Consider the following 16274-nt stretch of genomic DNA (forward strand, 5'->3'; position numbering starts at 1 on the left):
AAGCGATTGGGCTTTTTGGTGTCCAAGTCACACAATATTATCTCTGAACACTGGACACCATGACTGAGTACATAAACTACTAATAAGGCTCTGAGTTTGTGTATGGTGCTTTTTTTTTTTTTTGCTTTCTCTAATTAGCAAAGCTGTTTGCATTAATGAAGTGAGAGAGTGTTTACATTGGAGAGACAATGTTTGTGGGGCAACGTGGGCTTCATGTATCCACGGTAACCTTGATGATAATTATGACAAACTTGCAGAAAAGCAACATCCACAGCCAAGCTGCAAATTATACAACCAAATACAGTGGAGGAAAATGATCCTTGAAGTGAATTAATTAGTGTCTGTTTCGTTAACAAACACCAAACGCTTGTAGGAAAACTTCTTTTTAAACTGCTGAAGAACTGACAAAACCAAGAAGGTATTTGAGATGTATGATATTCATTTACATAAACATAAAACAGTGTAGTTCTCACCCAGAAAACAAAAACAGATGGGCAAAGCAGAGGAAAGACAGACGGAGTTCAACATTTCAGAACAACCAAACGTTTTTATATGCACACCGTATAAACCATCGCAACTTGTTTTATCATGGTAAACATTATGGATAATTTCTCATTTGTTGATGTCCCACATGCAGATGAGTAAAGTGCTGATTATGTTTGGCAAGCAATTATCTTGAGTCCAGCTGAGTTGAAAAAAAGAAGAAGAAAAAAAAAAAACTCCTACAACAGCACTTTTATTCTTTAATGCAACAAAAAAGGAAAGAAAAAGTGATTTCTGACCCACAAATAGGGCTGAGTGAGCTATGAAGGGATGGATAGGAGACTCACACAGGTCTGCAGATGACCAGATCTCCTTTGTTGGTTCCATAAGCGAGCCCAAGCCCTGGTTCTGGCAGCCAACGTGCAGAATTTATACTGACATGTCTCCGCTGGTCTGGGGCCATTGGATACACCACATCAAACACCCTCTGAAAAACATACAAGAACACACCTCTTTTAAACTCTCCCACAGCCCTCTTAGTAGTTTCACTCATTCTATCAGTCGCCAGCACCTTCCATCATGCTCTCCGCTGTAGACTGCAATCTGTGACAGATTTGACAAGCACTGCTAGCACAACTGAGGAGAGGCTAAACTGAAAAGTCAAATCTCTTTCTCCAAAGTACTCTTTCTCTTTCTTTCCAATCCATTCCCCCGTCCCTGTCTGTCAGCCTTGGCATACTACTTACACTCCACTGGCTCTAGAAAAAAAGGACAAAAATAGGACAAGCTCATGTCTGCCAGGGAGAGAGAAAGCGGTCTCATTCATCTGCAGATGAGTGATCAACAGACAAACTCTTTCTCTCTCACTTTACTCTAGACAGATGAAATTCAGGACAAGGATAAAAGCCACAAAGGCTTGCAGTTCAAACAGTTATATGAGTAGTGTTGATGTATGGAGCTCTAATTATTACTATGAGTCTGATTCAGTTCCTAAAATGAAATGCAGCTCCTGATAGATTCATTTTTTGAACAATGGATATTTTTTAAGTCTACCATTCAAAGGTTTGGGGTCAGTTAGCCTTGTGTAGCCAGACCTTTAGACTGACAGCAGAAGGTCTAGACTACATAGTAGCTTTCATTGGTTAAGGACCGCTCAGAGGCTGTCTGACTGACATGTAAGGTAACCAATCACAGTTCGTTTTGTTCTGCCTCATGTTTAGGGGCATGAAAATGTAACGTGGATGTCCCTACAATAACAAACCGCTGTGTAAAACTCTTAGACGTATTTTAAAGAGTATATGCCGCAAACTTCACATACTTTTGAAAATCCAGCATTTAGTTGATCCTGATAAGCGCTCATTGTCACAGTTGTAAACAAGACAGCTTTCTTCTTCCATGAGGGGGCTTGGCCTCATGGCATCTTTGTTTCCAGATGGACCATTAAAAATCCGACACACAAAGGCTGCATTAATTTAATTCAAAATAGAGTTTAAACAGTAATACTGCGAAATATTATTACAATTTAAAATAACTGTTTTGTATATTAATATATTTCTATTTTGTAATTTATTCCTGTATCATTCAAAAAGCTGAATTTTCAGCAGTCATTACTCCAGTCTCCAGAGTCACATGATCCTTCAGTAATCATTCAAATATGCTGATGGTGCTCAAGAAACATTTCTTATTATTATCAATGTTCAAAACAATTGTGGAACATGATACATTTTTCAGGATCCTTTGATGAATAGAAAGTTCAAAATAACAGAATTTATTTGAAAGTATTTTTTTGTAACATTATAAAAAGTCTGTACTGTCACTCTTGATCTATCAAATGCATCCTTGCTGAATTAAAAGTATCAAAAAAAAAAAAAATCTTTTGAATGATAGTGTCCATTTTTTCAGTTCTTAAATATTACACAGAAATTAACTGCAAGTTTCCCATCTAACGACGTCCTAATAAGAAACCACACATCAGCTCTACTAGAGAACATTGGCAGGTAAGTGGCATTAAGAGTACTTTGCTACCACTTGAGAATGAAATTGACTATGACATTAAAAAATTAATATGTAGAAAAAGTTGTTCACAGCAAAGTTGGAAATAGAGCCTTGGGCTAACCTTTGTTCATTTTCTTTCTCTCTGCACTCGGTTGTATAATTAATCCTGGTAATAAGCAGACACATTAACGATGCTGATATATTAAATCCATTCATTAACTACCATATGAGAAAATATCACTTAAAAAAAACAAAACAAAAAAAAAAACAAAGAGATCTCCTCTAATAAACAAAGACACAAGGGGAAAACGGAACATAATGAAATTATAGAATATAAAATGATGGAAACTAATAAATAAACATATTGTGAGTGAGAAACGTCTCTGTAAACAAACAACCATAAAAGCAGATAATGAAATGTACCAAATGTGCTGTTGCTATAGCTACAGCTGAAATCAGGCACCCTGTGGGGACGTTGTTATGGCAAATGTATGTAGTGGTTAATTTGCATTGTGCACCTGTCCACGTTTTTCCCAAGATTCATATCAGAAGCCTGTTGTTGTTTTCCGGTGCGGGGCATTTTACATTCACATAGTAGCCAGCCAATAGAAATTAGAGTTTGTTGTTATTGCAGAAATTAGTAATGTTGCAATTACAATAATGCATTTTCATGTCAGATAGACAGTCAATAAATATAAAAATCTACTTAGAATTTCTTAAAAATGAGTTTGTTGCACATTTTACTCCAGGTAACAGTGTATAGAAACCAGGGTTGCAGGTTTTCACAACAAAACTCGCCCAATTGCTACTCAAAACTAGCCCAAAACTAGCCCAATGGCGTTTCAGGGGGATCCTTCCGGTAAAAATCAAGTTCCAGGGGGTAAAATCCACGTTTTTGGCAGGGTTCCCCTGGTAAAATTCACTATTCAGGGGCTAAATATCATGTTATTTGGGTTCGTTTCAACCCGCGGACATGAAAAACAACCCGCGCAGTGTAAAAGTAGCCCAACTCCGCGGGAAAACCTCAGACTTGGCAACACTGATAGAAACCCTAACAGTGTATTGTTATTTTTTTCTGTCTTCTGTTCTTGTGACCAAAACTTTATTTACTTGTGATCTACACTTAAAAATATTTTCACAAGATCATGAATTTTACATTATTCAGAACATTTCTTTAGGAAGTAGGATGGAAAAGAATGGAAAAAAGTTACTAGATTTTTTTTTTTTTTTTTTTTTTTTTCTCTCGGTTTAACTAAAACAGCACACACTGAATCTGATCTCTATCTGACAGTTCAAATTTTGCTTGACAACACTACTGCATTGTCCACTTCATTACATCACCTGGTAGTGATATACAATAACCATTAGAGCTGAGAAAGAGTGCCTGAGAGTGTCATTAATGCTGGGAATCAAACTTAATGACTAGCTGAAACATTCTAAGACTGAACTCAACACACTTAAAGACTGTTTCCATCAACTGGAGCAGATTCTAGTCTTTGACAGTCAGAGAAGAGCACAAACCTAACGACTGAGTCAGTCCACTACAAAATACACTTAATGTTTGGTGAGTCACGAAGGGACATTATGCCGAACTCAACTGTGTGAGATCTTGTACTGAAACAAACATGGATGTCAACTGTGGATGCAATGGATGCCACTACGTATTTGCAGTGCAATTTGTGCAGAGAGAAAACAAACTTTAAAAACCCTGCCAAAAACACTGGTGTTTTTTTTTATTTATAAAACGTTAAACAATGTCCTGTTATGTAGGGTGTTGCTAAAAAATTACCACTGTGTTCTTATTATCGAGTTTATGTTTGAAATTAATTACGTGAGGACAACTGTTAAAGAAAATGGAATTGAACCCAAATTTTAGGTTCATGGTGAAGGTAGACATTTATTCTTATGATGTTTGACTGTAAGAATGATAAATGCATGTTGATACTGCTGCAGCAATGTATGTTTAAAAAAATATTTTTTTCCATAAAGTCCTATGTTTCTCTGTTTCGTTCTGAGCAAAAACTTGTTCCCCTTCCAGGGTACCGGTTAGAACAAAAATACAATACTGTTTTATTTACTCTGAAACAGAAGTCAATTAAAATGTTATTTGCATATTTTAATTTTCATTTCATCAGCCTACAGTAAATGTACAATGCACCCAATATACTATTTAACGAGACTGCCAACACTGGAAACTCTAAAAGTATGACTGCAGATATATTCAAGGCACTGTATTTCCTCATCATATTTCCATCAAATATATAAATATAATTAAAGCGTATACAAAATAATTTTATTTTTAAATGTCAAATGTTTGTGATTTTTTTAAATTCATTTTTTAGACTTTTTAAATTAAATTATTCAGAAACAAGTGCAGTTATATAGCCTAAATAAGCTACAGTCTTTTTTAAAATTTATTTATTTATTTATTTTTTACTTTTTTAGACTCCAGATCAAAATAAAACAATACTTAATATTATTTTTAAAATGAGAGAAATGGCTGCTTATTCTGAATTTTTACAGATTTTTTCACTTTTTCCGTCTGCAGAACAAAATGAATAGCCTAAGAACAAATTACTTGCAATGTTAACTTATGAAATAATATAAAAGAAACATCAAAAACAAGATGTGTTTGACAAAATTACAAAAATAAGGATAAATGATGTTTGACAGGGAATGCATCTCCATAGCACAGTCACAAATATTAAACATTTAAAAAGATCTTTGTGAGGACGACTGGCAAAAGCTGGTTCTTAAATTCTAAGACTAGAATCTTTAGACACCACACACTACATGACTTTAAACACTGACTGAGCGCAACTGGCACAGACTGCGTTTGGGCATGATCATTCGTAAGGACCAAATTACATTCATAATCGGCCATGTACTACAATCATGTAGTGTGTTCTCAGCTTGAAGTCCACCTGTAGTCAATAATTTTATCCCTTAAATCTCATCTTTGATCAACAAAATGGCATATGTAAACCTTTTTTTCTGTAAAAATTTTATTTCTGCCTTAAAATAGCTTGAATGTAACTCTACACCCTTGCTTCATTTAGTATATGCGGATCCATGAATACGCAAATTAGCCCTGCCTCCACTCAATCACACAAGCTCAGAGATATCCACTTGGTCAACCTTACTGTAATAAATGCTACACAATGGCAAGTGGAAATACTGGTTTAATTTAGCCATATATGCTTGAACCAGAAACTGATTCAGAAGAAGAACAGGAAGAGCGAATTAAACTGAGGCTCATCTACAAGTTGATGTAACAGAATGGTAATGTGTTTTATGTATCGTTCTCTACAACGTAATTAATATGATTAGCCTTTTGCTTGACTACGTTATCAAACAGCTAATAATGTGTTGCTAATGTTACACAAACCATGTTCCCATTAGCCATCTCAGAGTCAGAGAGCTACCTTGTGCTTTCTAAAAATCAGCATCCTTAGAAACGCTTTGAACAACTTAGAATGTCAGTGGAGAAAGGCATATAGTTCATCATAACATCGTAATATACATCATATACATAATTCACCCGCTATGTTGCTAAATGTACCCAATTTTTTATATCAACAGGAAAATATTCCGGGGTAACCCGGCTTTTCTTGAGACTCCCCTGCTTCGCAGCATAGTAATGATATGCCAAAGCCCACCCACACGTTGACGTGATTGGTTTCAAGGTAGTTTGAGACATACACACTGGTGATTTCAAACCGCATTTTCACTGTCTTTTTTTTCACTGCAGTTTTAAGGAGAAAATACACAACAATGCTGTTGACGCATGAATTTGGACATGGTTTGTCTTAAAGCATAACATTGTTTGTCTTAAAGCATATTAAAACACCACATAGACATATAAATAACATTAAAAACCTGATTTTCACCACAGGAGGACTTTAAGAGAGACTGAATTCATGTATGGATCATATTTTAAAAACAGCTCTAGCAGCAATAACAATGGTACTAACTTTCTTTAAGGCCATCACAGTTTCTGATAAACACAAAGAAATTGTAAGAACTCCACCATGGTGGCCAGCCTAACTAAGAGGAAGCTGTATATTTATCATACAAATTAGGCTCAGCATGAAGCACATAGAGACTAAAGTGAGGAGTGCTGGTGAAATACCCATGAAAACGTGAACAAGGGCTCACTGCAAGGTTTTCCAGCCTCTGCGGAGAGAGATTTGGTGTTGTCTGTTTAGAGACTGAACAAGCATAAAAATGAAGCTCTCCTGCTCCATTGCTCTCAAATTAATCCACATTCAGAATCCTGCCATGAGCACAGCTTACAAAAACAAAAGTCAACCATGTAGATACTTCCATTTATGCCCTTCGCTCCACACAAATACACAGTTTTCCCACTTCTCCCTCCCTCTCTATTTCTAAGAGAGCGTATCTAGGTCAGGTTCCTACTCAAAGGCTTTTCTAAACCCCAGACTCCCCCCTCTGTTGTAGAGAGCACGGAGAGCTGATCTACATAAGGCAGACCACCAATAATAACCAAACTTTACAATAATCAAACGTCATGAAAAGTATGACTAAACTGACTAAAAATGAAATAAAAAAAGAAAAGTAAATGGGTTTTGTGGCCCGTCTGGACTCTCCACCTTTTGAAAGTGCTTTGGTAAACATTTAAATGTAAAAAATTTTTTTTAAATAAAATAAAATAAGGTAACACTTTCTTTTACAGTGTCATTGTTATATATGGTACATGGAGTTACAATATTAATAACTATAAATTATGCATAATTACATGCAAATAACCCTAAACCAAACTTACTTAGTACTTAAATGTATAATTACAACAAAGACACCTTAAAATAAAGTGTAACCAAAAATAATTTTGAGATATGTGTACAGATTTCCAGAGGCGTATAATTTAAGGAGATACTGAGGTTTAGATTTCTAAAAACAAATAGTGCTTCTCTTTCCTTTTTTATTTTGTTAAGTATCGAGAACAGTGGCAGTCTCTAAAGAAGACGTGAGTTCAGCAGTGACGTACCCTCATGGATGTCTCTCCTCCGTGGGGCTGCTGCAGTCTGAAGACCTGTGCCACCATGTGATCGGTGATCTGATGCAGCAGGATGCGACGAGACGCCAGACCCACCATCACGTAACGACCCATCGGAGACAAACTGACAGAGATGGCATTTGGACCTGTGACAAACACACAGTGCAGTTATTCACAGCTGTAACATGGCAAACAGAAACAAGCTAATACAGAAACATTGACTTATAACTACAGCCTAAGCCAAACCATTGCAAAATTAGCACAATTATGTAAAGTAATAAATTAGACTGGGATGCAGGACTGTATATGGTCAACAAGACTGGGATGCAGGACTGTATATGGTCTTAAAATTTTTTGTTAAAGCAACAATATAATAAACCAATAAAACACTCAGTGAGCTGGCTGAGCAGTATTTAAATTATAATTATTACCAAGTACATTTAAAAAAAAAAGAGTCAAATCATAGCAGTAAGCCTGAAGTAAAAACTAAACTAAAATTATGAAAATCCAGGAAATGTATTTTGAACACTATTAATACTAAAACATCCATTTTGCACATAATTAATTGCTGTAAATGTTATAACCAGAGCATTCAGACCAATCTGTTAAAGCATGAAATTAGAAAAGTTCACACCTAGACCTGCTCAGACTGTAATTATAGCTGATATAATTTTTCATCTTAAAACCTAATTGAATTTTGTAGCCATTTAAACTTTAGAAATCAGCCTTGCTTGGCGTGTGCATGAGCTAGAGAGCCAGAGTGCTGGCAATGTGATCAGCAAATGAGAATGAGTGGTTTAGTATTGAGGATTCCTGGTTGATTGCTCTCATTAATCCACTGTTACTGGATAGGGTGAATGATAGTTCCTTGAGGCCTGTACATACGATGGTGATGACCAACCCGCAGAGAGAGAGAACCGCATTTCAAATTACTTTAATCTAAAACAAACAGGACTCATACTTCCTCATCACTGGTTTCCATTAGCAGCCTGGTCCCAGCCCTTCCTTCATTTGGCATTTAAATGGGGACTATCTAATTAAAGCTGCCTCTAAAAGAGCTCCATCACTGCTGTCTGTTCAGCCAATTAGAGAGAAAGAGAGAGGACAATGCGAATAGCCATGTCCCTTTGCATTTGATTTAATTAAGAACAAGTTTAAAATAATTTTAGCTCTGATGGCTCAATCAGTGTATTAAACCCTCATCAGCACAGGGAGGCGAGTCATGTTTTTGCAAACTAACAGCCCTTATGAGCTCAAGCAGTTTATGTCTCAGGGTCACTCACCAAATCTCTTGGAGTAGAGCATCTCTCCCAGGTTTTGCGGGGCGAGGGAGTACACAGCCAAAATGCCCTCATCAGGGAAACCCCTCTGACTGCTGGGAATGAATACAGCCAGCAACTGCCCGTCCGCTGAGATATCACAGCTCGCGTCATTGTAGATCTTACAGTTGGGCACCAATACGTTAACAGAAGCTGAAAAAGAAATAATCAGACACAAGAGTTCAAATTAGGTGTGCAACGATATGGAAACTGTGTCTGGTAACGATAACCAAGAATTATTTCGATTTTGATGACACCATATATTGTCAAATATTAGATATCTAAAAATCTAAAAGACTGAATACAAAAGGTCTAGATCTCTACATGCTTCAGATGACAGTGGAAGTGGAAAACTGCTTTAATTTTAAAATAGGGTCAACTATAGAAAGCAAACAATCTTTAACTTTTTATAAAAGTTAAATGGAAAATATAATATTAATAATAAAGTTAAATGGAGAAAAAAACTAAATGCAGAATAAAAAAAATCTACATGTAAACATTATATTTCTTTTACTTTTCATAGTCGCAAAATCAGCTTTGTCCCACACCCTGCAAGTCATAAGCAGTGTATGGCATTTAATTTTTTTTTTCCTGAAATTATAACACCACAATAAAAACGTTAATAAAAAATTGCAGACTGCGATTATTGGGGTTTTTTAGAAATCTATTTGCACAGGCATAATGTTCGATTTGGAGAGGGTGTTTCCACTGATGATGGCTGCATGGACAAAGCAAAGAAAACGAGCCAGTGTGGACCTCAGCAAAAGTAAACTGATGAAGGTTAACACCTGCCAGGAATTTTTACAGACACATACTGGATGAAAAGGCTCTGCTTGAAGCTGCAAAATCCACAAAAGCAGGCTACAAGTTCAAGCCGGTAAAAATACATATAATCTTTGTATAGTCTAATAAAGTAGCATAGCCTCGTTACTGCTTAAGGAAATACATATTCAATTCAATATATTTAGTAGACAGAATAAGTCCTGTGTTATATCACTTGAACCTAAGCAAATTGAGTGCCAGTAATACAAAGCCGATCACAATCAATATTTTAGAAAGCTTATTACCAAATTAAATATTATTATTATCCAACAATTAGTCTGCAAATAGAATTTCCATCTAACATAAATCGATATTTACATAATCTATTATCACTCTCCCACGTGTTCCGCATTGTCCCGCAAAATCATGTCTGCTGACCTGCAAAAGAGCAATATCCAGATGGTCACCCTATTCCATTTGTGTTTAAGAATAGACCAACTAGAAATAATGTGCAATCCCATTATCATTTGAATATAACTTATAAGCTATAATTCACCAGCTTCTTTTACTCATTGGACAGTTACAATAATATAAAAAATTCACACTCAATGAAAAAAATTACTGTAGGGAATGCCTTAGAACAGTGTTATAATAAGTCATTGAAACTTTAAATGTGTCATATTTTGAAAAGTTAATTTTTTTTATCTGCTGTATTTAAACTGAACATTAAGCTCCACTTTGTAGAGAAAGGATGTTAAACCAGCATGCTCATAAAAAAATTGCCAAAAACTGATTGCAGTGTCAGCCTCTGCATCTGCCAGATTTCTATTTCACATCCAAATCTCTATTTGCACACAAGCAGTACTCTGTGCAACAATCTTTTTGCTAAATTGGCAGAAACTGCAGAATTGCCATAAGTTGAGCCGAAATAAAAGTGATTTAGCGACTTACAGACAGCCGCATCTGTTCAGCCCACACTAATGAATAAGAGAGCAGAGTGGCAAGAGAGAGAGAGACGTCTGTATGTACCCTTCTCGTTTCACCATACCACATAAAGCTCTCTCTCACACACACACATAAAATGCACACACATCAAGGACTACCATTCTGCCAAGCAGGAGGCATAGAAAAAATGTTTCAGCTCTGGGAACCACGTCAACTCCAAAATTAATTTTGATTCCCGTTTTCATTTTCTGTTACACACATATAATCCTTTACAGTTTCCATGGCAATTTGCATCCCGATGAAGCCATCTCTTAATACACAGAAGGGTAGTAATATTCAGAACACAAACAAAGTGTAAACACAGGGATATTACAACATAAATAAGAGTGAACTGAGACAGCTGATTCAAAACAACTGTTTAGATGAAGCAAGGTATTCAAAGCATTAACGGAACAATAGCGCGCTGCTCTGGTCTCATGCATCAACGCGTGTCATTGCGCTGAGGTCTCTGAATAAAGCATCAGGTGCGTGTGTGTGGGAGGTGTAATTAGGGCTATTTGTGTTTTAGAATGTGAGCGTGTGATTGAAGTGTTTGTCATTTCGCTGGAGAGTGAGTGTGCGTGCGGACGACGCTGGAAAACATGTAAGGGCACAAGATAAACAAGAGCAGGTGAGTTTTGGCAGGTGACTGAGAGTCATTATGCACATTTAGAAAGATGGATTTGTTTTAATCACCCAGTGTCTGTGTATCTGTGTGCATGTGTTCACTGAGTAAGGTCAAGAGAGTCTGAGAGGACAGGAGGGAAGATTTAAGCATGAGTGTGTTAATTAAACAGGGCAGTAATTTAGAGCAGTGATGAGGCTGCTGCCGGGCAGGGCCTGCATTTCACTCCCTGACACACACACTTTCAACCACAAACATGTCCATCCACCCACCCACCCACCATCACTTAAGTCCACTTATTCACTGCAGGCCAACAGAAGCAGGGAGAAAAGAAGAGGGAAATCTGTTCATGACAAAAAAAAAAAGAGCAATAAAAGTGATGACAAAAAGTGACCATCTGCAGTTCTGAATTTGGTATCTGCATTCCATGTTTAAGGGTGTACCTGATAGAAAATAAATAAATATAAAAATAAAATTAGTGTAGGAAATAGTGTAGGAAACTGGCTCATGGAGGCACCTAAAAATTACACTCTTGCCCTTAAAGGCTTCAATATAAATGCTTGAATCAAGAGCTAAACGATTTTAATTCCATTCAAGATTTGAGCACATGAAAGAAATCTCACCTGCCTCTCACTATGATGAAGGTAAAATGAAATTAAAACTCTTGTCTTATAGCAGGAGAGGGTCAGAAGGGCAGGTTGTGTAATGGTGAGAGTCGGCCCACACTGCTGAAGATGGATAAGTGGCTCACGGCTTCAGCAGACTGAGCTCCCTACTGGACGTGAGTAATGGATTTGCCGGGGTAAAGTGACGGCTATTCCGGTGACACTCTGAGGGAAGCTCAGACCATCCTTGTATGAGATAAAGTGCATTTTAATCATCTATTTTTGTGGACGCAAGGGTGCACGAATGATCTTTAGGGTTTATATTGGGTTTGTGGCTGACACTGAATGATAAACGGAGCGCTCAGGACTCCAGCTGCTGTGGACAGAGAGCATCTGGACAACTGAAATAAATCAGGCTTTTACAGGCATATTTATACTGGATCCCTTCCACCGGCACAGCCTATGGACCCAGACTGGTTCAGTCCGGAATTACTCACTCCCATTACATTCTCTGTCATCTGCAAAGCCACTCTGTCTGAAACTACAGTACAAAGTCATCAAGCAGTTAACAGACACAAGATAGTAGTGACAGGGATTTCCTGGGCATGACTTCTGCAGAGGAGCTTGGGAAATGTGTCTGAGAATAGAGATGTGTCTCTTGTCACTAAGAGATTAAATGAGCAAGAATTAGAGACAGGGATAAGGAACAGATTCAAAGAAGCATTGGATTAACACATCCCTGGGAGGAAAAAAACATAAAACAGAATATATTCTAGTTTCAAGGTCGACAAATACACAAACATTCATAAAAACACAAACATCCCTCTTTCACAACCATTCACACAAAAGCCCTTCAGATGACAAAGGAGAAACCTCACTATGATAAACAGTCTCAAAAAAACACAAAACCACAGACACTTAATGTCAGTTCAAGTGTCTATTAATATCACAGCAACTGAATATTAGAAAAAGGATAAATACAGAAGACTGACAAAGAAATAATAAAGTAGTCAGTGATTTTATGTTTGAAATAAATGAGATCACCACACTATAAGCCCAGCAACGCATTCCAAAGGTACACCAACTCATTTGTCTTTTAGCAGATGCTTTTACTCAAGGTGCCTTCCAGTACATTTGTTATAGGGAATCCTCCTGCAGTAACATGGACTTTAGTGTCTGGTGATAGTTCATGGATCATTGATTTGAACCTACAACATTTTGGTTATTAGCCTATATCACTAACCCAACATACGTGCCCAAAACAAGTGGTCTTGGTTTACTGTCTTAAACATTACAGCATTAATCATTCTGAAAGAACATATAATGAACAGAGAAGTGAAAGGTGCAGAAATTCAGTGCAATAAACATTTTAATTTGAATTAACAGCTGTTAATGGCTCTGTTCAGACCAACACAAACATTCGTGAATGAACAGGATTCACATACAACCACGACTTGGTGGTGTAACTGATCATTACACTTTGATGCTACCAGATTTTCGTTCACATTATCACCTTCAACGAACGAAAAAGCAAAATAAATAACAAATTTTCAAACCAATTCATTATGATAATTGTCCTTATTTATTTATCTGAATGAAAATCATAAAAGATGATGATGAAAAAAAAGGGTGTGGTTGGAAAAAGGAGACAATAAGAACAGGTAGAGGAGGAAGAAAAGACGAGTCACGGAAGTGGGAGCAAGGTGGAAATGCAGAACTGTGTTGCTGCACGTTTGCATGGAATATTATGGTCGTCTTTGGAGTATAACCATTATCGCTTGAGTTTCAATCCTTGGGGAATATATCCGGAAGATCGCGTTGGTAGATCATACTCTGCACAAGATCATACTGCACAAGATCATACTGCACAAGATCATACTCTGCACAAGGAAGAGTTGAGGCAATCGAAACGGAATATACCGGACAGAGTTTATCGGCATGACAAACGGGTTTGGGGATTTTATTTCTACTCCCTTTTAAACTCGACTGCTGGCCAAATTATTCTTGTGCAAAGTCCCTCTTTGAATCTCAAAAATAGAAGAGATCAGACGGTACTTTTTCCACACTTTCAAAACTTTTTTCGATCTCAAAATCCTTCGCAAAATTTATAGGCCCTAGCCCTACACAAAAGAGGCCAACTATATAGATTTTTTTCTTTTTTTTTTTTTTCTTTTTTGAGAAACGTTGGTTGATTATTTTTATTTTTTATTGTTATTATTGTTCATGGTTATGAAACTGTGATTTAAAGTATTTTTGCACATGTGTATTGTTTTTCTACGAATGCCCAAAAGAGTTCTTTTTGTTATTTGAATGCCTGAATGAAGTGAAATAATAATTCTCTTGATTCTGAAACTTTTGTGGAGAGTCCTTTATTTGGTTTAAGCGCTGAGTGAGGTCATTATTATTATTTTTTTTTTTCTGACAGTTATTTAAGATGTCTGGTGCCCGAACGGAAACTTTAAATTGTGTGGCCACGCTACAGTGGCACTCATAAACAGAGTGTTTTTCTAAGCAACAGCAAATAGCAGAGGAAGAATCTGGAACCAGTTGTCTCTGTACTCCTGTATTTGGTGTTATTTCATAAACACTATAATGAATAAAAAATCTGAACGGCCTTTTGAAAACATATAAATACTGTTTGACAATTTTTTTCTCTGTGAAAAGCAGGTACCAGAAAAGTTACATAGCGCATTGACTTTCAGAGTAACCAGGGTATTTTTGCTTTTGTAAAAGTACCATCTATTGTCAGAGAGTGAATCTGCATTTTCATTCACCAAAATCTTCGTGCTGAACATTTGTATTGGGGTGAACATCCACTCAGTGGTTCATCTCAACTTAGCAGCTTGCATTCCCCATTTCTTCTGTAATGTGGACAGCAAAGTTGTTTTTTTCTAGGGCACCACTAGATTTCCAATATTAGCTACCAAAGGTGACAGTAAAGAGGTTGTGCACTTTATATCATTAAATGTAGATATGCTATTGTGGCAACGATTTAATGAAGCAGCCGCTGCAAGCGTTTCACACTACAGGCCCCCTGTAATATAGAAGCCACACATTTCATTTCCTTTGCAGCCGTGGGCATACTAAACAGGTTGAGGTATTTTACATAAAATCCTCTTCATCATTTATCAGAAAAATGAATATTCATAGATATTCATGTTGCCTTTTTGCATCAATGAGTCTGGTGTGTGTGTGTACATTATCTATTATTATCTCAAAACTGGAGCTCTACAACCATTGAAAAAGCCCTTCAGCTTCTGAGAATTCACAGAAACATAAAACACACCTTAACTCTACAATCAGCCCTGCAGTGACAGTCTGAATTTCATTTGGGATTTTACTTTCCAAGTGTCACAAAAATCTTCTCGCTACACTAAAACCCAATGAGTCTGCATTTACAAGCACTGCACGAGAACGAATCAGCACACATATAAAAAGAAATTAAAATAGAGGGGGAAGGAAGGGGGTAGGCTTGCTGCGGTAGTCGTGTTACCAGTGTTAAACTGTGTTCGGACGTACACCGATTACATTATCTGGCCAATGCGGCACCGCCCCAACTTTTTTTTTATAGAAATAAAAACAATTTAGTTCAGTTGGACAATGGACGCTACAATTATAAACTGAAATTGTCTGCTCTGCTCCACACAGCGGAAGCTCCAGAGTCGCAGCACAATGCAGGAGTCAGGTTTCACTTATCACGTGAAGAGAGTAAGGAAAGATGACTGACAAGACGATAGCAGAGGATCTGGTGCGCAGCAGATCCTGAGCGTCATTGACAAATATCTTGTAAAATGTGTGGTCAGTACTGCCGGTCCATATACACAGAGTACACATGAAAAGGGAGCGTGCATTAAAAATACCCCCCTCCTCCAATCTACCCTACACCCAGTGTTATCGGTAATTCAGGTGTTGTCACAAGTTTATATACGTAAGTTTATTATATATGAAAGTTTCCTCACCGTGACATCCCTAGAAAGGGGACAAAAATCATATACATATATATTCACAAAATGACAACTTTCTACACCTGCTTTCCTCTAATGAGAAAGGACTTTGGGTTGAAAAAGAACTAGAGCAAAGCATTTAATTTGAATTGACTCATAGCTCGCCTAATTAAAATAAAACTAGTGTGTGCTGCTATCCCAGCAAAATTCCACATAGCCCTTAGCAATCCAGAGATTTCAGTTAAGGCAACTCAGAAACATCTTTGATTTCAAGAACTGCAACAACATAGGGCTTGGAAACGTGTCTTTGATCCTCTGTTTTGGTCTTTATATAGAACAAAAAGTACACAGGGCTGATAATTTCATCTTAACTGTAACAAACTAGAGGACGGAAGAATAGGAGAATAGGAGGCATCATAACGTCAGTTGTTTGCTTTCTGCTGAAGCCACCAAAAAAATTCTGAGACTACTTTGTTCTTAAATACGCATTAATGAGCCGAGTTGTATTAAAATGATATATCAGTTGTGATGGCTTACATT

The 16274-nt window shown here is 37.0% G+C and overlaps 1 protein-coding gene across 4 annotated transcripts in view; it reads right to left on the reverse strand.

Moving 5' to 3' along the window:
• Positions 1-16274, reverse strand: part of ambra1a (autophagy/beclin-1 regulator 1a) — an 82386-nt gene that overhangs the window by 31030 nt on the left and 35082 nt on the right. For all 4 annotated transcript variants that reach the window (XM_051901787.1, XM_051901786.1, XM_051901788.1 and 1 more), the window contains 3 exons: positions 8779-8967; positions 7487-7641; positions 831-970 (listed from right to left, as the gene is read on the reverse strand). In XM_051901787.1, the coding sequence (XP_051757747.1) occupies positions 831-970; positions 7487-7641; positions 8779-8967 (484 nt within the window). The remainder of the gene's footprint in view (positions 1-830; positions 971-7486; positions 7642-8778; positions 8968-16274) is intronic.

This window comes from Ctenopharyngodon idella, chromosome 7 (assembly GCF_019924925.1).
Source record: "Ctenopharyngodon idella isolate HZGC_01 chromosome 7, HZGC01, whole genome shotgun sequence".
NCBI classification, from domain to species: domain Eukaryota; kingdom Metazoa; phylum Chordata; class Actinopteri; order Cypriniformes; family Xenocyprididae; genus Ctenopharyngodon; species Ctenopharyngodon idella.